The sequence below is a fragment of the Panthera tigris genome, chromosome E1, assembly GCF_018350195.1.
Source record: "Panthera tigris isolate Pti1 chromosome E1, P.tigris_Pti1_mat1.1, whole genome shotgun sequence".
NCBI classification, from domain to species: domain Eukaryota; kingdom Metazoa; phylum Chordata; class Mammalia; order Carnivora; family Felidae; genus Panthera; species Panthera tigris.
This window is the reverse complement of record NC_056673.1, coordinates 36,903,824-36,927,507: the sequence shown is the minus strand read 5'-3', so window position 1 is coordinate 36,927,507 and position 23,684 is coordinate 36,903,824. Positions and strand designations below refer to the sequence as shown.

Below are 23,684 nucleotides of genomic sequence, written 5' to 3'. Positions count from 1 at the left end.
AAGTGTTAGATTCCAATGTTCTGCCGAAAGCAGGGGGCAGCCGGGCAGAGAGAGGTGAGCAGGGTTTCGGGAAACCTGTCACCTGTTAGCTCTGTGACACTGAAGAAATCACCCTTTCATCTCCCCTTCCCTCGTCTGAGGGTCTCTAGCTTGCTCTCCCACAACCACCCAATTTCCTTTTTCTACCACAGAGTATAAACTTAGTTCAGTGCCCAGAGCCCCTCAGCCCTCTTGCCCAATCTTCAGCTACCCTAAGGAGCGGGGCCGAGTCTCCAGTGTTGAAAGGGAGATCTGGTTTTCTTGACAGTGTATTTATCAGAGTCCCTGTTTTCTCAGTGCAATTGTCCCTGGTTCCTAGGGTCCCTCCCCCCATCCTTTCCATCAAGAGGCTCAGGCCTCTCTCTCGTGAGATGCCCCCCAACCTCAAGCTTCTGTTCAGTTATCTAGGGATCTCTAGGAACGGACTCCAGTGCTCAGCACTGCGGGATAACTGCCGCTGAGTAGGTGGTGAAGCCCCCTAGATCTGGTTCCTGCAGGCTTTCACTGTCCCATCCCGATCGCAGCCGGCAAGAAAGAAGTGGGCCTTGTCTTACAGCGCCATCTTCTGGGCAGACCTGTGAGAGGCGATACTTGCAGCCATTCAGAGAAGGTGGAGGTAAGTTTTGGTCTCAGAAGTTTTCAAAATCTCATCGGCTTCCCATAACCAAGTTCTGAATTCTGGCCTTTCCCAGTCATCTCTTAGGAGAGAATGTTCCAGGAGGCTCCTCCCAGCCTTTTGAACACAGGGCTGGACCCTCTGGAGTGGTAGGGATGATTCCTAACCCACCGGACCCAAAGCAGCTGAGGCCAGTCTCTTCCAGTCATTCTGTCAGTGAAACCCTGTCTCTACTTAATCTGCCCCATACGTCCCCAACAGACCCACCTCAGTAATCCCTGTCAGTCACTAAGGAGCTGTTGCCTGGGGGTAGGGGCCTCCACAACTTTCAGAATTTCTTCTTTCCTCAAGTTTTTCTGGATGAGGGCTCATTGCAGCCAGGAGAATAAGATACATATTTCAATGCCTTAAAAATCAGGTGAGGTGTCTGAATAAAAAGAAAATGTGGGTCTGGTCAAACGGAATCAGGTGGCTCTTTTTTTTTTCAGTATGTGTGTGTGTGTGTGTGTGTGTGTGTGTTTTCAGACTGGGAGTAGGTGAGGATGATAAGAGGGTACCAAACATATAAGCTACACTGTGAATTTATTACTGCTTAACACACATTTTAGGACCTAAATATCCAAATCATTGTCCCTAACGAAGTGGTCCCTTTGGAAGCTCTGTTTTGGAATGATAACCTGGAATTATCTGAATTAATTCAAAAGCACCAACTCAAATTCCGAATCAAACTCTGAATGGAACTCTGATTTTTGCAAGCTGTTTGGTGAGATCCTCAGCCTCAGTGGGTGGCGCTGTTTTAGGTAAAGAATGAGAAGTGGGTGTAGTGAAAACGATTGCCTTCTGTGAGTCATACACTGACCCTAAATTCTTGCCTCTTCAATCCACATTTCACATTGCTCAAAGAGTCTTGCTCAGAACACAGAGTTGCTATCACTTAACTGCTTGAAAAATCTTCAGTGGCTCCCTATAGCCTTCCGAATATAAGCCAGGCTCCTTGGCTCTGTGACTGGGCGAAAAGCAACGGGCAACGGAGTCAGACCAGTATGGGTTTCAATCTCACCTCTGTGCCATGAGGCAAATTAGCCAAACACTCAGGTCCCTCAGATGTAAAAAGAAGGCTAACGGTATCTGCCTTGTTTGCTTGTTTTGAGAACCATACTGTTTCTGGGGTGGACGGGATAGTAGTAAATTCAGTATGTGGTCATTACTCTTCGGCACATGGCATTCAACACTCACCTCCATCCAGGAGCCACCTGTCTAGGCAGAAGTCTCCTGTCTCAACACACCCCAGTCCTCCTCACAGAGATGCACATACCCATTCCAGCTACATTTACCCGCAAGTCTTGAGCCAAAGATTCTCTGCCTTCTGCTTTGCAGATAATATTGTTCCCTTTGTAGTGTCTCTTTCCCTGACTTCTTTCGACAGAACAAAGCATGGTGTAATACACCATCTCCTCTGTCAATATTTACAATTTCTGCATATGTAGCTTTGTTCCCAGTCAGATCAGGAGCTGTGTCTTGCAATTCTTCTTAAAAGCTCCCACCACCTTCCAGCAAGGTGACCTGCTCAGAACAGAGAGCAAATGCCTTTTGAAACAATTCTCTCCAAACGAAAGTGAATTTATTATTATTATTATTATTTTGCATCAGTACTGCTTTTCTTACCAAAGGGTCCACCTTGGGGAACGCCACTCATCTACCTGCAGAGGATAAAGTCCACATGTGCCTCACAACGGCTCTCGTTTCTTTGGATCCTCATCTATGATATTTTCCAGTTTTAGTATTTAGTATTTATACATGTCAAAACCATTTTCTACTTTTACCCCTCCACCCCTACCCCACTGCCAAGTCTGGAGTCTATCACTTGCAAATCAGTCTCCCTCTCTTCTTTCCCTAGTACCTGGCTCATGGCAAACACTCAAACACTTGAATGAATGAATGAATGAATGAATATAATGCACGAATATTGTTAAACGAAGGAGACCCTATCTAGAGGGAAAGGGAGGCCTGTAGGTTTGTGCTAACCCTGTTTTGGGTAAAAATTTCAACTTTGCCTACATCAGGTTCTGGAGTTACAGTGGTATTTACTGGAAATTCAGAGGTAAGATTTCTCTCTCTCTCTCTCTCTCTCTCTCTCTCTCCCTACAGTTTCTAAGGTAGATTTAGGGCAGAAAGTGTGAGCTTAGGCGGGTCTCTAGTTCATCCCCCGCCTGGTTGGCTCCTTCTTAGCGGATCTGGGCCTCCCAGCAAAGACATCCTCTGTTCCGCGACGGTCCAGCCAACGGGGAGCCATCCATCACTGTCTTGACGCAAGCCAATCCGACCAGCTCTGCCTTCCTGCCAGCCAATGGCCAGAAAGCTGGGGGCGCGTGTAGAGGGAACTGGAGCCACCAGCTCTGGGTGGCGTAAAGGGGCCCCGAAGGCCTGGTGGTACCATGTCCCTAGCCCGGTTTAGGTGCGGCGAGTGTTCCTCCTGCGAGCAGAGTCCTGGGGCCAGTGCTTCTGTGTGCGCCCTCTTGTCTGGACCCAAGCCAGACAGTCTCGATTTCTGACTTGCCCCGGTGCCCATTCTGCAGGAGAAAGGGAGCGCCCTGAAGTCCCCTTCCCCTTATATACTCGAGAAACCCGCTGGGTCGCCCAAGAGGGCGAGGGGGAGGGGGAAGCAGAAAGACGGGGAGGGCCCCTGGGGATGAGAACAGACTGGAAGACCAGGCTTCCGCGGCCGCTCCCGCCGGGAACCGCCGGCCGCCCTTCCCGAAACCCGGTCCCCGGCAGACGGCGCCCCCGCCTGCCGGGTGCTGCGCGCTCCCCTCTGCGGCGGCCGGCTCCGGCCCGGGGCAGCGCTAATGAGGCGATCTGCGGGAAAGCGAGTGCGGGCGGGCGGGCAGAGCTCTAGGCAGACCGCCAGGCCCGCCGTTCTGGCGGCTCCGCGGGGCTGCGGGCGCCAAGGGGCCCGGGGACGCAGCAGACTCTCCGTCTCGGCCCCCCGAGGGCCGGGCCAGCAGACTTGAGATCCCCGGGAAGGAGCAGCGCGCCCTCCCTGCCCACACTGCCCGGCTTCCGCTGCCTACTCAGCGCCGTCCTCTCCCCGCCGCGGGCGTGGGTCGGCTGCTTTGCTGCATCCCCCTTCCCCGTAGTCCTTTAGTCACAGCGGGCGAGAACACCTTTCCTGTCGTCTCTCTGCGTTACTATGCCCCCCTCCGCTCATTCCTTTTAACCCAGTACAGTCCCTGTGTGGCCCTAGGTCAGAGGGCGCGGGAAAGCCACCTCTCTCCAGCAGTTCTCCTTGAGCCGGGCTTTGGGGAAACTGCTGCAAACAGTTTAACTTTCAGAGCCTCTGTGTTGCCCCTCCGTAAAATGGGGATAGCATCGCATGGTCCACAGGAATTCGGTGAGGCTGTTTGTGTGAAGGGTCAGGACTTCCCATTCCAGTCCCTGCATAACTGGAATTACAGGGCCTGGGCAGGCGCGACCGGGTTGCTAGGAAGCTAATTTGCCCCTCTCGACCTTGCGGTCGTTTAGAGGCAGTGGATGGAGCCGGGCACCGGATGAGGCCGCATATTTGCCAAAGTATTCGGGGAGAATTTCTCACTTCCCGTCGCCACACTGGCCCCTGAACTCTACAGCATTTAACTGCATATTCTTTTTTCCCTTTCAGAGTTGCCTTTTTGCATTATTTACTGGAATGGGTTATGTAGACAGTGCCTACAATGTATTTGTTTATATAACTATATCTTTATCATTTTCTCTAATTACAGAAGTAGTCATGGCCATTATAAATATCCAATCTTAGGATGTTTTATAATGTAGGACGTGGTAACCCGCAGAGACAGCTTCTATTAACATCCAAGCCTCGCTTCTCTCTTACTGTAGTGGCTGGCAGAAATTCGTGTGTCCGAGCTGGCACGGAACTCGCAGGGCGGGTCAAGCGTGCTGGTTGCTAGGGCAACGCCCTGTTGTCAGGGATAGGAGGCCCGGGAGGAACTTAGGAGCAGGGGGTTGGCCCCGCCCTGGAGGCGGAGTTAGGGGAGCAGGGCCCGGAGGGAGAACGTTTCCTACCTTTCCCTCCAGGTGGCGCTGCAGGATCGCGGATGCGGTCCTGGGGCGGGGCTCCCTGCGGCGCCGCGTGCCGGCGAGGGGCGGGGCAGGGGCGGGGTTTGGGCGGGGCGTTTACCTGCCAGTTGCTCTTAAAAAGGTATCGAGGTCCCTGAGCTGTCCCGGGAGGGACCCTTAGGCACTGTAAAGGACTTACGTACAGAGACGCAGAAAGGGTAGGCGTCAGAGAAAGGGAAAAACGGGCGGTTCTGGGACGAAGCGAAAGAAGGGGAGTCACGTCTCCTAGGAAGTCGCTCCACCTTCCCGTTTTCCTCTGGGATCCCCGCCCCCTGCCCTTCTGTCCTCATCCTCCGGACCTGCAACGCTTCATTCACACCCTCTGGAACTCACTGGGTGCTCTGGACACACACGCATGGTGGGGGCTGGTTGATGCTTCTTCGCCGCCAGCCTCCAGGCCCAGCCATGATACGCTTGCAGGGCTCAAGTGCCGAAGCTGTATGCTAGTAATAGGAATTACGCGGTACGGGTCAAGCCAAGAAAAACGGGCGTGTTGTTGCTCAGTTTGTCTAGAGGAAGCCTTACGCCCTTCCCTTTTGGAAGCTGGGAATGGAGAAAATGACGTAAAGAATCCCCAACAGGGTCACTATGTGTGTATCATCTTTTGTATTGTTTTCCCCAAATGTGCGCCATATCACCCATTAACACTTTAAAAAAAATTTTTTTTAATGTTAATTTTTGAGAGAGAGACAGAGACAGAGCATGAGCAGGGGAGGGGCAGAGAGAAAGGGAGACACAGAATCCGAAGCAGGCTCCATGCTCTGAGCTGTCAGCACAGAGCCCGACGCGGGCTTGAACTCACAGACTGTGAGATCATGACCTGAGCTGAAATCGGACGCTCAACAGACTGAGCCACCCAGGTGCCCCAACCCATTATTTTGTACCGTGCCACACAATCATATTTGGCTCTTCTCATCACACACACGGGGCTCCGTGGTGTTAGTGTCACACCCCCTCAGGAAGATAAATCGTCCCCTTTCCCTTGACCCACCCCCTTCCCGATCGCAACCACAGGGTTACTGCCGGGACACCCTGGCACTGGGCATCCTGAAGATGAGCCACAGGGAGTGCAGGAGCCCTTATCAGAACTTATACACACTTCTCAGGCCAGGAGAGAAGGAGACCATTGACAGGAGACAAAGCAGGTTTATTAGGGTTCTGGGGCCAAGGATGCCTAAGGTCGGAGTTAAGGCAGCTCAGCTGGTTCTCATGGCCCAAGGGGCAGGTCAGGGCAGTGAGAAGGGGTGAGTCACTTCTGAAGCCAAATCTTTGCGTCTCAGAGTCCCTGGCCGGAGACCTCAGGAGTCAGTTCTGGGAGAGCCTAGGGGGACAGAGGGGTCTCTCCTCTCCGGAGGTCTTTCAGCTTTTGCCAGGATTGGGGAAATGCCCTGGGGGCAGGGAGCCCTGAATGCACAGCCTTCATTTCAGTAATGACCATTTAATTTGTTCCTTGGCAGACTGAAGAACCTGGGGGATAGGGAATAAGGTTGAAAGAATTGAGAGGGGGACTATCAAGCACCTTAACACTGCAGTGAGGGCCAGGTCTACGAGCCCACTTTTCCTAAGTGTCCCTGTGACCCTTCGTCACTAGGTGGCACCAGCTCATCTCCGCCAGGCTTAAGTGGGGCTAGGCCAGCAACAGAGCAGTCCAAACTGGCTGCAGCCAGCTCCCGGCCCAGGCCGGAGCCTGCCGGGCCCTCCACCGATCGTGCCTCTGCTGCCCTGGGTGTGGCCGCAGGCCCCGTCTACCCACGGCACGCCATGCGAGCGCCCGCCCACAGTGCCACGTCTAGGCAGAGACTAGGCCCAGGCCAGACACTTCCTGTGCCCGGACACCTCAGCAAACCCCTAGCTCTGGTCTCAGCTGGCAGTGTATCCTCAACACCCCACCCCAACCCGCTGCTGATGTGGCACAGCTGGCAAAGCGGGCTGGCCCAGTGCTGTCCCGGGACACCTGCACTCAGATGCGGTCATTCTCACATCCTGCTGAGGAAAACTGCCTCGGTCCGGGACTTCGACAAATGCATTCGACTGTGCACACACAGTGGCAACACGGTGGGGACCCCAGGTATGTCCTTCAGTTCATCCCTCCAGCCATCAAGCCTCATTCCCCTCCACTGAAGTCCCTTCTTCCTGCACAGTCCCCCTCCTCTCTCGGAGACACCCCGGCCCTGGGGTTCTCCTGTAGTCCCAGCCAGAAACTTAACCTTCCCCTCATCTCGCATTCACTACCTACAGCTCCCTTGGTTTTTTTACTCAAGAATTCCATTAACTTGCCAGGTCTTCATTCTTTCCCCTTTCAGAAAAAAAATAGAGGAGCTAGGCTAAAGAGCTTTCCATGCATTTGCTTTTCTGATTCTCATAGTAACTCTAAGAGGAGCGTCCTGTGATTATGTGGGGGCCCCGAGAGGTTGGGTAACTTGCTGTGGGTCACCCAGCTTGCAGGGGGTAGGGTGGACCGTACATCCTGGGATGTACAGGATACATCCCCACCGCGCCTGTGTTCTCAACTGCTCTGCTCATTGCTCTCCAACCTCTTTCTGGCCTGAAAACTGCCATGTGGCTCCCTCTTCCCGGTAAGGTGTGAGGAGGCACCGGGAACTGGGAGGAGGGAGCCGCACGGCAGTTTGCTGGAGCAGCAAAGGCAGTAAAGGAAGGGGGCAGCACACCTGGGGCTCCACACGGGCTGGCTTGGGTCCATCTCTGCCTTAGCTATCACAGCAGGAGGTAGTTAGTGCACGAGGGCAGGAAGTTCCATAAAAGCAGGATTAGTCTGGGCAGAGAGACCTGTGGGCAGACAGAATGGAGGTCAAGCAGTCGGCCTGACAAGCAGGAAGTTTGCACAGCTGTGGAACCAGTCAGGCCACAGATCCAGGAACCGGCACCCCGCCGCACATGCATCCCAGATAGTACCATGCAGGAGACTGGCCGGGACGGGCTTTTCCACAACCAGGTCATTCAGGGGCAAGGTGGCAAGTGGCGAGTGGAGGTGGTTAGATCCTGTCACAGATTTGAGGGTCCCTTAACAACCCCAGCAGAAACCCTGAACAGCAAGGGATGAGGTGGTAGGAAAACTCCTATTTGCTATTCCTTCTGGGTTTGGGGCCCATAAGTCCCCAGAATGCTTCAGGGGACAAGTGACCCAGCCATCTCCGGCGTGGTTGCTTACGACCCTGGTTTTTCAGCCAACTACACTAAGCCAGATGAGGTGGGTTGCTAGTAAGGCATGCATCATTTATTAATGCCCAGCTCTGTACCATCTTGGAGACTCTGGAAACCTCCACTGACTCTCTCTGAGAGACGGCCTGTCACTGCCTCATCCCTTCCCTCCTGCACCCCTAACTTCTCAGCCTCGATAGTCCCACTGGGTCCCCCTGGGAGGCTCCCTCTGTCCCATTCCTGGCCAAGGCAGACAAGGGGGCCTACCTGGGCCACGCTCTGTTCAGTCAGGCTGCTGTCATCTGCCTGCGGGGAAGCAGTGTCAGAGAGTGGTCAGACCAGGAGAGGGCATTGGGTAAAGAAAGGGAGGTGAAGGAAGGGAAAGGGGGCTTCAGAAGGGGTGGTGGGGTGCTGCAGTGGTTAGGAGAGCCAGAACTGCACCTGTATCACCGGTGAGGGGAAGCCCCACAGCCTGCCACTTGGAAGCCAGGACCCCGGGGCCTGTTAATGGGTGTATGGGGAGCAAGGGCATGAAGGGGATAAAGATGGGAGAAAAGGTTTCATCCAGACATGAGAAGCCAAACTAGGCAGGGAGGGTCTATCTGTACCTCTACTGTCCAAACTCAAGGCCAAGGCAGCCATCTGGTGCCTTTTGGTGACTTTCTTTCTTTCCCCAGTCCATACTTGCCACTGGGGAGGATGGTGAGGTACTTGGGAATTCTAAAGGGGGGAGGGCAGGAGGAGATCGCTTGCACTAACTGCCATCCCCCCCCCCCCCCCCCCCCCGCCAAAAAAAACCCTAGTAGTTGCTTCTGCTGGAAGAGCCTGGGTTCCTAGCATCCCGCCTGCACCAGGAGGATAGGAGGTGGGGAGGGTGGGAAGGGCAGCCTGGGGGAGATGGGAGTGAGGGGCATGTAGGAAAATTCTTACCCTAAAATTCACCTTCTGGATCACTTGCTGGGGGTCGCTCTCCAGAATCACACTACAAGAGAGAAACCAGGAGGAAAATCAATGCCATGACACTCCCCTCTGCCTCTTCTCCCTGCTAAGCCTCCTCCCTCTGACCCCCACCCCCCTCACTGCATCCTGCAGCAGCCCCCCTCCCGGGGGCCCCTCCCCCTGGTATTCCTCAGCCAGAACTCTCCCTTACTATGGACAGCCCTCAGCTTTGGTTCCTCTCCACAGCAAACCTGGTCACACACTTGGTTGTCACTGGGCAAAAGCTTTGAAATGGGGTGAGGGCAGGCCGGTCTAGAATGGTCAGAGGGTCAAAAGCAGAGACCGAAAACCTTTGAGCTCTGAAAAGTTCTATTTGCATTCTGGGTGTAGGGAGGGATTCAGATGCGGTGAAGGGAGGCCCCTGGGGATCCCATTTTGTTTCACTCTTATTCTAGGCCACAGGGTCATGCTGTACACGAAAGTAGTGGGACAGGTAAAATAAGAATCTGCCTTCCGTTTCGATAGACCCAAGTTTCAAGGCTTTGCTCAGTTTTGCTCAGTCTTTCACGACACAGCGGGGGCACTATGCTTCAGGGTGCAGGTGTGAGGGCTGGTCACTGTGGGTGGAACAGAGGCAGTGGGATTGACTGAGTGCCCCTCTTTACTCAATGAGGCTCCTCCAATGCAGAGGCCGAGTTTTTCTTTCATACCAGTCCCAGGGAAGTGAACAGATACTTCTCGAAGAGCTTCTTCCAGGCCCTATCACTGGGGCACCTGGCAGCTCCTCACCAGAGATCCTTTCACCCATAAGACAGAAACATCCCGGGGTGCCTGGGTGGCTCAGTCCGTTAAGGGTCCGACTTTGGCTCAGGTCATGATCTCGCCGTTAGGGAGTTCGAGCCCCACGTTGGGCTTTGTGCTGACAGCTCGGAGCCTAGAGTCTGCTTCGGATTCTGTGTTTCCCTCTCTCTGCCCCTCCCCAATACGTGCTCTGTCTCTCAAAAATAAATAAACATTAAAAAAAAAATGCAGAAACATCCCAGCCAAGGTTCCAGTTCTGGCACTGTCTCAACTGACATTCCCTGATTTTCCTTGGAGGGAAACTGAGTTCCTCAGGGGGGCTCAGAGACCTGGAGGCATATAAAGCTTACATCCTCCCTTCCAAGGGCTCTTCCAAGGCCCTGCACTTCATTTCATATTTGTAATAGTGTGTGCATTTGTGTGTGTGTGTGTGTGTGCGCACACACACTGTGTGTGGCTGTGTTCCTTAAAGAGGTTCCACCAAACTGCATATACTTCTGGTCCCACGAAGCCTGGGTCTTATCCCACTCACTTTGGGGTTCTGGCAATTAGCACAAGGCCTCGCCCCAACAGGCAGTCGACAGAGAGGGAAGGAGGAGGGAAGGAGAAAGGAGTCCCGCCGTACGCCATCTCCCAGAGTGTGTGTGATGGTACAGTGTCGTGGAAAGAGCACAGTCTCTGGAAACATGCACATGGTGTTTGATCCTGGCCCTGCTGCTCCCTAGTCATGGGACCTTGGAAAGGTCCCTTGAATTTCTGAACCTCTGTTTCCTCATCTCTAAAATGGATGTTATGAAAGAGGCATGTTTTTAAGGTGATTGGTTTCTGTTATCCTTTGCCCCAGAGCCAGAATTTCCTTTTCTCCCTCAATATCAACGCCCCACCCCATGGAAATTCACTAATCAACCCTTCTCGCAAGAGCTCCCGGCTTCCCACGAACATCCTAGCATAGCGGTAGCATAGCAGTTTATTGAACGAGAGCCCAGAGCCGTGAACTTCACCTGCCTCGCCTCATCGAATCCCCATAGCCTATGAGGAAGGTAGTCAGTCCCCTATCCCCATCGGAAAGATGAGGAAAGGAAGGCTGAGGCAGAATGAGCAGTGGCCCAGGTCACGCATCTAGCTGAGGTTAGAATGGAGCTCTAAGAGCGGGAGGTACGCAGGCAGTAGGGAGCAGGATGGAGACCTTCCAGAGAGGGGCAGGGGCCTGTGCTGCCCCTTTTTTTCTGGGCACTGGAGATCAAACCATTCCCCCAAACCCTGCCTTTCAACAGTCTGCCAGAGTTCAGCATCAGATGACTTTCTTGTTTGCTTGACTTGGGCCAACATTGAAATCAACCTCCATCCTCGTGAGTGGGGTGGGGGGATGGGAGCACTGGGAATATGCCGGGGTGGGGGGCAGGGAGGGAAGAGTTGGCCAGAGAGCCAACAGGGTGCTTAGTACAATCTAGTGCCGTTGACCCTCAAAGGCACCTCCTGCTGTGAGTGTCCCTGAGCAGCCCCTCTTCTCTCCGGCCCTGGTCCTCACCCGCCATCCACAATCTCGTCCAGCACCAGGAAGGCTCCGTCCATGTTCTCCAGCAACCAGCGCTTCTCCACGTTCTTCCTGAAGGCAGACAAAGCTCCTGGCTGTGAGGAGCTGCGTTTCTGCCTAGATGAGGCAGACTCTCTCTCCTTCCACCCATCCCCCACCCCACCCCCAGCAAGCACTGGGGAGAACACCAAGGGCAGTGAGGGAGCGCCTAGGCAAGGGATTCCTGAGCAGAGGACAGGTCTGCTTCCTTAGGCCCTCCTCTGTCCGACCTCCCACACGCGGGGCATTGACATTACACCCCCCGAGTGACCCCTAATGCATTTCATGGCTAGGTTAGATGTCACAGCCATACTATACTTGATTGTCTCGACTGTGGACATTTATTGTTGGATTATCCTGGTTTGCTTTACCCACGCCATGTTCACTGGGATAGATACCAGGTAACTGAATGGGGAGGCAGTGGAAACCACCCTGGACTTCAAGGAAAAAAAAAACAAAACAAAACGGAATTTGGGTCTCTGTTCTGATGTAAACAGATTGCAACCTCAGGCAAATCACCCAGCTTCTCTGGACCTCATTTTCTGGCCAAACCCTCCGGTGGCTCTGCTCTAGGTGATACCGCAGTGGTCCCGGGAAGGGCAGGGGCCTCGAGGCGGATGCTCTGGCTCCAGTCTTAGTCTTTTGGGGACTTCAGGAGGAAAGCAGAGGAAGGGCCCTGCCTCTGTGATCTATCAAGGCCTGGGGGATGAGGGCCTTGGAGGGCAGAGGACCTCACTCACCTTAACACGTGGTTCAGGGACTCAAACAGGCAGGTGAGGACAGACATGAGCATCAGCTGAGGATGGGTGGAGACGGGAGGAGGAAAACACGAGAGTTTGAGGTCGAGAAGGCCAAACGGAGAATCCAGAGCCTACCTGTGTGGGCAGCTGTCCCTTTCCAGAGAGGACAGGGCTGGAGACTGGGTGCAGCTGGACCTCAGGCGTGCGTGCCTCCCTGGCATGGGCTGAGAAGCACTGGAGTGCCCCACTGTGGGACACTGAGTGTACCCTTCCCCAGTGATATTTTAAGGAAGGAGCAAAGACTCCCTGCAGAGGACTTCATTTCTGGTTCCCAAGGACACTAAGAGGCACCGTGGATATGTACCATCCCAGAAGGAGCCACTTCTGGCTGCTCCCCATCCCCCAGAGCCTAGAAGGAGGGGTACCAATGAGGAGCCTTCAGAACCCAGCTTCTACCCCGGAGCCCGAGCCGTAGACAGACCCTCCTCATCACCCCAACCTCCTGAATTCACCTCATTCTCGTGGGAGGAGCCCACCACATACAGGAAGAGGTCAATGCTGCTCTTGTAGACGATGGTCATGCCCCCGAAAAATGCAATCTCACCTAGAAGTGGAGGGGGCTTTCAGGTCTGGCCACCTCTGCCGGGTCCCTCCGCCTGATCGCCAGCTCTGCCGGTCTCCCCCTTTTTCCTCCTTTTTCCAAGGAACCCTTGACGAGACTAGCGCAAGGGACACTACCACCGGGCTGCTGTGTGTCCTTTCCTCCAGGCTCTACCCTATTTCTAGAGATCACCTCATTCTGAGGAGTCAACAAATCCAGTGCAGGGTTGATTTCCACCCCCCGCCCCCTCCCCCCCCCCCCCACTATGCGCAATGCCTCGTGGGGACATACAATGCCACTGGCCTCTTCTGCCGAGAGAGAGGTCTTGCCGTGTTGGGGGGTGGGGTGGGGGGGTAGAGCGGGATCGGGAGTGAAGGTTCCCTACAGGAAGGGAGAGAATAACAGCTGGGAAGGAGAGGAAAAAGAACCTCTGAGAAAAAAGGGGGTGGCCTGTGGGTACGTATGGCTGGTAGGGACAGATGTGTCCAGATGGAGAGGACGGTGAAGTGCATCTGAGAGTTCTGAGCAAGGAAGAGGCAGACACTTACTGTCAGTTCGGCTGGTCTTGCTGAAGACATTTTTCTCAAAGGCCATCTGCTCCTTCAAGGAGGGGAATGTATCATCATAATACTATGAGAAAGGGAAGGAGAAGGGGTGACAGGTTTCCACAGAGCCTGGATCCTCCCTGGACGGGTGGCAGAGAATGTAGGTGCTGGCCGGCCAGAGCCCCATCTCCTCTGTTTGTTGCCCTTTAGGCCGTATGCTCGCTGTTTCCCCATAGACACAAATTTTAAGCAAAGAACGTCGTAAGAAGTAGAGGAATTTTAAGCCCTGCCTTTCGGAGCCCTCTCCTGATTTCCTGGCAGCTTTTGGCCATTTGGCAGATGTGCTGTGCGCTAAGGACTGGGGTGGCCACTAGGTCCCACCGTTTCTACAGGAAGCGGAGTCTGCAGGAAAGATGGCAAGAGCCAGGGGGCCCTTGCGACAACCATCACCGTCATGACAGCTACTTTATTATCCCCATTTTGTTGATGGGGAAGTTGAGGCATGAAGAAATCAGATGATCTCCCCCAACATCTCCTAGTTGTAAGGGGCAGAGCCAAGCATGGTCTGACTGTAGACAGGGGAAGGCTAAGTATTTAAGGGAACGTTCCCAGCACCCACCGGCTAACTAAATCAATGCTTTCGTGTTTGGCTTTGGTGAGCCCGGTTCTCTGACTCAGTTTCTTAATCTGAACAGGGATGGGTCCTGCTGGGAGGAGGCCCTAGAGCCTAGGCATTGCTGATCCACGTCTGATCATCTGCTGGAGCACGGTGTGGTCGGCTGAGCTTTCAGCGTTCTGGATGTGGATTTTGCCACTTGATAGTCCCTTCTGCAGGCATCTTAGTCGCCTCCCTGCTGGCCACTGCTGTGGCGAGCAAGCTCATTTGAATACCAGGAAGACAAAAAGTTTCAGTCCCAAACAAACAAACAAACAAACTTAGAAGGCATTTCTTAGCTAGTTGAGGTGCCATAGCCCTGCTGTAGCTGATTGTGTTGACGACAGACATTAATTTTCTGGATTATCCTAGTTCGGTTCCCCCAGGCCACGGAGGACAGATACCGGACAACTGGATGGTTGGCGTAGTGAAAATCACCCTCCCGAGCTTCAGGTCAGAATACCTGAGTTCAGATCTGTGTTCTGATAGTGATACTTGTGACCTCAGGCAACTCATTTGGCTCTCTAGACCACACTGTCTTCATTTATGAAACGAAAGAGTTGGATCGTCTGGTCTCTAAGATCTCTAAGCTACGTTCTCAGACTTCTCCGACTAAATCCTCAGTGTTTACCAAACTGTAGGAGAAAAGTGGAGGTTGCCTCTTTAGAGTTGGGGACTAAGACTCCTCGGTTCCAAGCTCAACACTCCACTGACTCCTCAGGAGGTCCCTTCCATGCCCAAGGTCCAGCTGGCCAGTGGAAAGAATGGTAAGAAGACATTTCAGGGAATGTGAGTGGAAAGAGGGGACTTCAGGGGCCAGCAGTCTGACAAGGCAGGAGGATGCACAGAATGATCTTTGGAGGGGGTCTAAGCCCAGCTGCTCTGAATCACAGAGCCCACAGTGGGGTCCTCCTGAGAGGGGAGTCAGCTGGGATAGGGACTTCTGTTTTGGGGGCTGGAGCACCGTGTGTTCAGGGGCCTTCTGGTGAGGGTGGGAGGTTACCTTGGCTAGGAGGCGGTGTCCGTCATTATCTAGGATGAAAACAGCCTTGATGGTGTAGAGGGAAGGTTCCTGCAACTGACACCAGGGGAGAGCTCCGTTGGCTCCTGACTCAAGGCAGACACCCTGCCATTGGCTCTATGGCATCTGCTGGCCCCAGGGGTCCATCCTCAGGCTCCAGCGACCCCAAAGGTCCGCAGCTGGTTCTGGCCCAACCCTGTGCTACACGGGCCAACTCCAGCGCCTGCTCCACTCCCAGGCAGATGTTCCACTGCAGGCCCCGGGTGGGCGCTGTGCCCATTGGGTGCAGAAGGTCCGTCCGGGCCCAAGTTCTGTCATGCACTGACTGCTCCAGAGCCCGAGTCGGAGTGTATCACAGAACCTGGGCCGGGGGGACAGCGGCGCCGAGCCTCCTCCTTCCAGCGAACCCCGGGCCGAGGCTGGACCCGCGCTCTCAGCGCGCCCCCAGCCCCCTGGCCCGGGGAGGGGGGCTCCAGAAGCACGCAAGTCAGCCGACGGCCCGTGGGACCTGGAGTCCCGGGCCGCCGCGCCACTCCTCACCCCTCCCGGCGGAACCTCGGGCCACCCCCACCCCCAAGCCGTGCCCATCACCTCTCCGAACTGATCCAGAACTTCACCCCACGCGCGCTCAAGCCGGGCCTCCTCGCGGGTCCGCGCCCGTAGAACTTTTTATCCCCTGCCCTGGCCCGGGCCCCCTTCCCGGGCGGGGGCCCCAAGTTCCCGGGCGCGGGGGCGCGGGCCGTGAGTTGGCGGACCCCCCCCCCCAGCCCAGCTCCCGCCGCCCGGGACCCCGGCGCCCACCCGCTCCGTACCCGCAGCCCCGCCGGCTCCCCGGCTCTGGCTGGCGGCGCCGGGCCCCCGGCCTGGGCCGCCGCGGCCCCCTCCCCCGGGTGCGGACGTGGCCAGGCCTCCGGCCGCTGCATTCCGCTCGCCGCCTCGCGCTGACAGCGCCGCCCGCCGCCCCGCCTCCGCCCGCCCGGCCCGCCCCCCGGAGGCCACCGCCTGCGCCGTCCCCGCGGCCCGCAGGCCTGGCGCCCTCCCCCTGTGCCCCGCTGTGCGTGTCTTTTCCTGTTCCCGGTGGTCCTTTCCTGCCTCTTGCCCTCCCCGCTCTGCCTTCCCGCCCACTCCGCGCTGCGCCCCGCAGCCCAGCTCCCTTCACCCCACTCCTGCCCTCTCTCCTCCTCCGCTCCTCGCTTCTCTGGGTTCGGCCAAGTCCAGAGCTCTCCGAAGCCTCAGGCTGCCCCGGGACCAGCCCTGCTTTCCCCTCCTGCCTCCCCGCTGGCCCGTGAGTTGGGTTTGCGCGGGTGTGCGCAGGCTGTCCTGGGGCCAAAGCCCAGTTTTGTCTCTTGACGCCTGGTAGATAACTTGGGGACAAGTATCTCGAATCATCCTTCGGGTCTCAGGGGAAGGTTCTAGGAGTGAAAGCAGACAAGAACAGTTCTGGGGAGACCCTTTTATGCAAAATACTTTCTCCCACTCCTTAGGAAGGGAGCCGAGGTCCCTTCCTCCCCCCCTCCCCCCCTCCGCCGAATTTCTCGAGACACAGGACAGTTTGTGGCAGGACAGATGCCTAGCAGCACGAGTGCTTCACCAGGCATCAGGCGTTGCCATGCTTTGGTTTCTTTGGTCTAAATATACCGGAGTTCAAACGTTCACTTCCGGATACTTAAGGCCAGTGGGAAATTCACACTCCAGAGGTACAAAGTGGGTGGTACTTACCCGTTTACCCCTAACAACACCATGCAGGTATTTTGCATTTAAACACTGTTACAGGCGTTACCAAATGTAACTCACACGTGTGAGGGAGGTACTGTCACCCACATTTTAAGGGGTGGGGAGATTCAGGTTTTGTGTGACCTTATCAGGATGGTGTAGCTAATAAAGACTTCAGTTGACTGGGGATGGGAACCAGGTTTCAAGCTCAACGTTGGTTGTCCCTTCTTCTCAAGGCCTCTTACCCTGTGTACGGCACTCACTCATCCAGATGCCTGTCAAGGGGACTCTTCCTCTGCTGAGAAAGATCTTCTCACTATTCAAGTGTCACCTTCATCACCAAAGGGAACCTAACCCATGGAATCTAACTTGGTAGGTCTCTCCTGTCACATTCTCTGTCTCAGCACTCTATTTATTTAATTTATTATTACTCTTTAATTTTTTTAAGATTTTATTTATGTATTGTAAGTTTATTTACTTTGAAAGAGAGAGAGCTGGGGAGGGGAAGAAAGAAAGGGGAAAGAGAGAGAGAGAGAGAGAGAGAGAGAGAGAGAGAGAGAGAGAGAGAGAGAATCTCAAGCAGGCTCTGCACTGCCAGCACAGAGCCTGATGCAGGGCTTGAACTCATAAACCGTGAGATCATGCTCTGAGCTGAAATCTAGAGTCAGACACTTAACCAACTGAGCCACCCAGGTGCCCCTTATTATTATTATTTTTTGAGAGAGCGAGAGGGCACAAGTGAGCGAGGGGCAGAGAGAGAGAGACTCTGGGATCACCCAAAGTGGGGCTTGTTTTCACTGAAAGCAGGGCTTTGCTCACTTGAAGTGAGGCTCCTGCTCACCCTGAACATGACGTGAGCTCACCCAATGCAGGGTTCGAACTCACAAACCACTCACGACCTGAGCTGAAATCAGATGCTTAACCGACTGAGCCACCCAGTTGCCGCTATTTTTTTAAAATTTTCAAACCAAATTCGTCTTTTTCTTTCTTTTTAAGTTTATTTATTCTTTTTGGGGGGGAGTAACAGAGAGAGAGAGAGAGAGAGAGAGTCCCAAGCAGGCTCTGCATTATCAGAGAGGAGCCCAACAAAGGACTCAGACTCACCAACCTGTGAGATCATGACCCGGGCAGAAAACAAGAGCTGGCTGCTTAACTGACTGAGTCACCCAGGTGCCCCGAGTTATTATTATTCTTTAAATAGGCTCCATGCCCAATGTGGGGCTCAAACTCATGGCCCTGAGATCAAGAGTTGGATGCTGTACCAACTCGAGCCAGCCAGGGGTGCCTCCCTAGTGATTTCTTACATTGTACCTTTCTCAATCTCTGAATATCGTCTTTATGAATTTACTTACGTACAAATGTGTATGGTCCTTCTCCCCAACAGGCTTTGAGTCCTAGGAGAACAGAGATAATGTGTCTGTGTTGTTCACTGTGGAATCCCTGAGGCCCTGGACAGGGCCTCCCATGTGACAGGTACTTAATAAGCATTTGTTGGGGTGCCTGGGTGGCTCGGTTGGTTGAGGGTCTGACTCTTGATTTCAGCTCCTGTCATGATCCTAGGGTCAGGGGATAAAGCCCTCTGTCAGGCTCTGCACTCTGCCTGGAGCCTGCTTGAGATTCTCTCTTTCTCCCTCTGCCCCTCTCCTCCTGCTCCTACTCTGTCTTTATAAAATTAAAAAAAAAATTTTTTTTTAAAGCATTCGTTAAGTCAATGAGTAAATTCAGGATGAGGAAGGTAGTACATAGTCACAGACTACCTATTTTATTTTATTTGTATTTGTTTTAATGTTTATTTTTGAGAGAGAGAGAGACAGACAGAGTTCAAGCAGGGGAGGGGCAGAGAAGGAGGCAGACACAGAATGGAAGCAGGCTCCATGCTCCGAGCTGTCAGCACAGAGCCTGACTCGGGGCTAGAACTCACAGGCTGCAAGATCATTACCTGAGCTGAAATTGGACTCTCCACCGACGGAGCCAGGCAACCGCCCCCCCCACCGACTACGTATGTTAAACAAATAATAATAAAAACATGCTTATCAGTGAAACCAGATTTTACGTGCTGCAAAAATGTTTATTGAGTGCTTACTGTGTACAGGTACTTTTCCAGTCATTGGGGTGCAATAGTGGACAAAGCAAACAAAATCTTTGCTTTCGTGGAGCTGATATTCAAGAGTTTGTGTGTGTGTGCACGCATTTCTGTGGGAAACAGAGGACACAGATAAATTAGGTATTACGTGAGTTGGTGATGACTGCTAGGAAGAAAAATAAAGCAGGAATGGGGATCAGGAATGTGAAGGGGTGTGGAGTGAGGGCAGAATGCCACTTTCATTAGGGTCATTTGAGAAAGTCTTCAAGAAGGTGACATTTGAACAAAGAACTGAAAGTGAGAGAGCGAGCCATGCAAGCACCTGAGGAAAACATCTGCCGAACCTCTTTCTGTGATGATTTAGAAGACACATCTGAATCTTTCTTGCAGGCTATCAGAGTTATAATAGTGAACATGAATCAACACTATTTGGTGCAATGGGGGAGAAGACGCAGTCTTTTATTTGTTTGGATTCCAGATCATCAGAAGTTATGTCAACGGTCATGCTGGCTCGGTATGTAATAAAAAAAAAAAATACTGATTTGATTATTTCAGTGCCTTAATGGTTTTGGCAGCTAGTTCATTTTTAGCTCATATTTACAAGGACAGCATTGAAAAGCCTCCAGGGGGCATTTCCTAGCCTCTGTGTGGCATATGGTCCCCACAGTGGGAGAGGGTCAGCTTGCAGAAGAGGGGAGGGAAGGAGGCCAAGGAAGTCAGGGGACTTAGGGAGCCTGTGTGGCTCCAAGGGGAATGGGGGTGGGGATAGGGGTGGAGGTGGGAGAGCTGGTTACAGGACAGTCGACTAGAAGGCACTAGAGGGGGGCATAGGGGCTGGGATGAAAGAGAAGGCCCTGGAAGGAAGCTCAGGAACCACAAAATCCTCCTCACTGCCGCCTCTTCCACCTTGGTTGTTGTTAATCCTTATAATCACCAGGATCTCTTTACATGTTTACGTGCTGTGGTGAAAAAGTGCGTTCAGAGGCCTCAAGTTGAACTTTTCCGGGAAGAGATTCTCCCCAGTGATGGTTCTTTCTCTAAAGTCTCTCAGCAGAGACCTCAGGATTCCTTTCTGTCCTCCGGGCCCCCAGGGTGCCCCTTTAACGTGGTTCTATGTAAAAAATACCAGCTCAGGGAGCCCAGGGGCAGGTCAGTGTCCTACAGAGCATTGTCCCAAGAGGACTTCACAGCATAAGCCTGGCAGCACCTAAGAAGCCTGCAAATGTAGCGGATGGGAAGCAGCTGGAGAGCCTCCCTGGAATGAGGAAGCCAAAGCTGTGTTCAAAAAGAATGCAGCCTCTTATTTCCCTGCTCTTTGCTCCCTTAAGGGTGGGTGCCTTTGGAGATGGGGGGGGGGGAGAGGGGGATGGACGGTGAGGAGCTGGGCACAGCTCTAACCAGCTAGAGTCGGAATGGATTCAAATGGGCTCCCCTCTGGGCCTTAGTATATCTTGGAGGTGAGGCCATTTTGTTTCCTCTGACTCACTCTCCTGCTGCCACATTTCTGTGCTGTCCTAGGATTTGGGCATCTGTTCTTGTGTGACAAGAAGAAACAGCTCCCTTGGGTAACAGCCTCTCTCTCTCTTTTTCTTGCTATAATGTCAAGAGGGGGAGGTGTGTGTGGAATGCGAGGTGTGGATGTGTGAGCTTGTGGCATCTTCCAGAGAGAAGACGAAAGCTTCCATGCTCTGTCTGCAGGATGAATTTCCAGTTGACCATTCTAAGGACAGTTCACGTTTCTTCAAGGCGTTTGGCCTTCTGTGGGATAATAAGGTTGTAGAGTGGGTGGAGAGTTGGGCAAGAAAGGAGCCTCATGCTCAGCGTTACCCAGTCACAGGTGGCTTTGTTCTTTAAAAAAAAAACCACAAAACTTTTTTTGAGAGAAAACGAGGGGGGGTGGAGGGGGGAGTGGCGGGGGTAGGGACTGAGGCTCTTAAGCTGATTCTGTGCTGACAGCAGAGAGCCCCATGCAGGGCTCAAACACACCAACTGTGAGATCATGACCCGAGCCAAAGTCAGACTCTTAACTGAGTCACCCAGGCGCCCCCATAGGTGGCTTTATACACAGGATCTGACTTTTTTTTTTTTATTTTTAAGTAGGCTCCACGCTCGGGGCACCCGGCTGGCTCAGTTGGTTAAGCATCCAACTTTGGCTCAGGGCATGATCTCACAATTCATCAGTTCAAGCCCCACATCGGGCTCTGTGCTGACACCTCGGAGCCTGGAGCCTGCTCCAGATTTTGTCTCCCTCTCTCTCTGCCCCTCCCCGTTCAAGCTCTGTCTCTGTCTCAAAAATAAACATTAAAAAAAAAAAGTAGGCTCCATGCCCAACATGGGCTTGAACTCATGATCCTGAGAGCAGGCGTTGCATTGCTCTACCAACTGCGTCAAGCAGGCGCCCCACAGGATCTGATTTTTAAACCTTGTGAATCTGTATGTTGTTATCTCCATTTAGCTCAGGAGGGCCCAACAAGTGAGTGGGAGAGCCAGATTTTTGAACCCAGCTCTGAGTCCAAAACACCCACCCTTCCCACCTCACAATAGCACCTCCCCGAAATTTACCCAACATTGTTGGGGGACAATGTGGTGAGACATACAGAAAGGCTGAACTCAGCTTCATAAATTGTTACCAAGACGTGAATGAACAATGAGGTGTTTTCATTGGCTAATTCCAGGAGGAGGGCATTTTAGGACTGGGAAAGAAAACATCCTAAAATCAGGTGGGGATTCGAGTCTGTGCTTGTGCATTACCACTGCTGTTCTTTTTTTTTTTACCCAATTTGGATTCTTGCTCCGAGCTAGCGATTCTCTACTTTGGCTGCACATAAGAATCACCTGAGGAGCTTTTACAAAATCCTGATGCCCAGGGCTGCTCTGGGAGATTCAGACTTAATTGGTTGGGGGTGGGACCTGGGCATTGATATTCTTTACAAGCCCCCCCGATGATTCTAATGTGCAGCCAGGGTTGAGAAGCAATCTTCTAAGACAGCCGAGGAAGAGGTGCACAGGGAAGAGGCGGGCTTGCCAAGAGCTTTACCTCTTTTGAGGGTTTAATGGTAACAAGCTTGCTAATGATGTTTACCATGTTAAGAAAGGAGGCCAGATGTCTGGATTAGGTGGAAAACTAATTGATTTCTTTGCAAGACATGCTAACATTTAGTATTGACAGGAGGTAATCCTAGAATCTCTCAGAAGGGCTGTAAGGAAATCTCAGGCAGTCATCTATTACACTCCCCTGGATTAGATGGAAGTTGGAGAGTGAGGAATGTTTATATAGATGAGCAACATTTCAAAACATTTTTTAAAAAAGGAAAAAGAACGGGCAACCAGAATAGCAGAAAGACTGGATTTCCCTTTAGGGGAAAAAGCAATTCCTGCTATTCCAGAAGAAATGCAATCCCTTCTCTGAGCGTTTCCTGGCAGGTGTCCTCCTCCCAGGATGACTGGAGGATGGATGTGCCTGCTGGTGGCAACAGCTTTTTCCAAGGAGGAAGCCGGGTCAACGGGGATATAACCCAGATGAGTAGAGAATTCAGTGTATAGTTAGCGGGCTCTTCGATTACATTAAATCCCTGTGCATTAGAACGAACTCTCTTCCTGGCTTCCCACTGCCTTCTCTCCCAAGCAGTCTCGAGTCACACGGGCAAGGCCTGGTTTTTCTGATGGCTCTCAGCCTCTCCCTTAGGGAGGGGAATGCATGTGCTCACTTTTTCCAGTGGTCTTCTCAGTCTGATTTAATGGATATACCAGGACTGATGACACATCAGCATGGGATTGTTCTTTTGCTTCTTGGGTAATTGTCCTATTAACAGCTGTCCAAAGCAAAGGAGGGGGAGAGGATGCCAGGGGAAGGGAGGGCGGTGGCTTCCTCGCTGAAGGACACACGCCCTGGATGTCACAGGGTTAATCAGTGGGTTCTGGGAAGGAGGTTTGCACCTGCTCAGACTTGATCTGGAACTCTAGACTGAGTAGAAGACAGTGTTTTGATCTGATCTTCTCTTGCTACCCAAGGGGTATTAAATATCCAGGACGCCCACACCCTGCCAGGCCTAACTGCCTGCTGCTGATTGAGACCGTCTCTACATCTATATCCTCCTCAGCCCTTGCAATGGGCTGGCTGTTCTTTGTCTTTCGTTCTTCCTTCCCACCCTTGAGTAACTGCTGAGCAGGAAACTTTATCCAGTCATTCTTTAACCCAATCATACGGTTCCTGATCCACCTCCCTCCCACTGTACGTTCAAAGAATTATTATACGTATTGAAGCGCGGTACTAGAAGTTGGCAGGCAAAAGGAAATGACGGGGACAGAGTGGGGACAAACAAAAGACTTTTCCACACCTCTCCCATCCCTTCTCTAGGGATTAACAAGGAGCCCCTCCGGTTCTCCGTGCTTGCTACTCCCTCGACTTCCAGGACCCCAGAAAGGAAAGGAGAGGAGATGATGGGTGAGTGCTATCTCCACAAACTCGAGTCCTTCAAAGTGACCAAATGAATTCAGGCTTTCAAAGTGATGTGATGATATCATGTGTTATCTCCCCAGCGTGGCCTTCCCACCTAAAACTGCCATTTCATTTCAGTGAATATACTGAATATATACTTAATATATATACTGAATATTTACCTCCATGGTCTTATGAATTCAGGGGCTTAACAGTCCCCCATTTCCTTGGCAACGTGCCATGTCCTTTAAAACCACGTCTTCCACGGTATTAATTTCTGCTTTTAGCAGGAACTTTTTTTTTTAAATGATCATTTATTTTTGAGAGAGAGAGACAGAGAGAGACAGAGGGTGAGCAGGAGAGGGACAGAGAGAGGGAGAACGGAACCGGAAGCAGGCTCCAGACTCCAAGCCATCAGCACAGAGCCCTACGTGGGGCTCGAACTCATGAGCCATGAGATCATGGCCTGAGCTGATGTCAGATGCTTAACAGACTGAGCCACCCAGGCGCCCCTTTTAGCAGGAACTTCTAATCACAGGCCTGCCTGCTTCAGTTCTTCAATTATTCAGTTTATCGTCTATTTCATCCCTGGTACTGCTCTCGGGTTTTGGAGACTCAACAGTTAATGCACAGAATTCTAGTCATCAT

General features: G+C 52.9%; 1 protein-coding gene and 1 long non-coding RNA gene across 3 annotated transcripts; one reads left to right on the top strand and one right to left on the bottom strand.

Annotated features, from left to right (window-relative positions):
- Window positions 1-5,894: 5,894 nt before the first annotated feature.
- Window positions 5,895-15,749, bottom strand: COPZ2 (COPI coat complex subunit zeta 2). Of its 2 annotated transcripts, XM_042967342.1 has the most exons (10): window positions 15,615-15,749; window positions 14,785-14,859; window positions 13,130-13,211; window positions 12,493-12,584; window positions 11,981-12,036; window positions 11,196-11,273; window positions 8,858-8,909; window positions 8,195-8,233; window positions 7,438-7,555; window positions 5,895-6,235 (listed from the first exon to the last, which is right to left on the bottom strand). In XM_042967342.1, exons 1-9 carry the CDS (start codon window positions 15,723-15,725, stop codon window positions 7,484-7,486), a joined length of 657 nt encoding a protein of 218 aa, XP_042823276.1. In that variant the 5' UTR covers window positions 15,726-15,749; the 3' UTR covers window positions 5,895-6,235; window positions 7,438-7,483. The 2 variants fall into 2 exon arrangements, with proteins under 2 accessions (XP_042823276.1, XP_042823277.1); XM_042967343.1 differs by lacking the exon at window positions 7,438-7,555.
- A 63-nt stretch (window positions 15,750-15,812) lies between these two features.
- On the top strand, window positions 15,813-23,128 carry LOC102948557. Its single transcript, XR_006211383.1, has 5 exons — window positions 15,813-16,087; window positions 16,752-16,887; window positions 17,900-17,988; window positions 18,989-19,112; window positions 22,956-23,128. It is a non-coding gene; the product is annotated as an uncharacterized LOC102948557 (long non-coding RNA).
- Window positions 23,129-23,684: the final 556 nt, after the last annotated feature.

What these genes read in the sequence shown, in the direction of transcription:
- COPZ2 (XM_042967342.1), bottom strand. Translation starts at nt 15,725, where the DNA reads ATGCAGCGGCCGGAGGCCTGGCCACGTCCGCACCCGGGGGAGGGGGCC. An exon ending in GACACCGCCTCCTAGCCAAG is followed by an intron (nt 13,212 to 14,784) that starts GTAACCTCCCAC and finishes CCTTTCTCATAG; the next exon opens with TATTATGATGATACATTCCC. An exon ending in TCCAGAAGGTGAATTTTAGG is followed by an intron (nt 8,234 to 8,857) that starts GTAAGAATTTTC and finishes GCTTCCCCGCAG; the next exon opens with GCAGATGACAGCAGCCTGAC.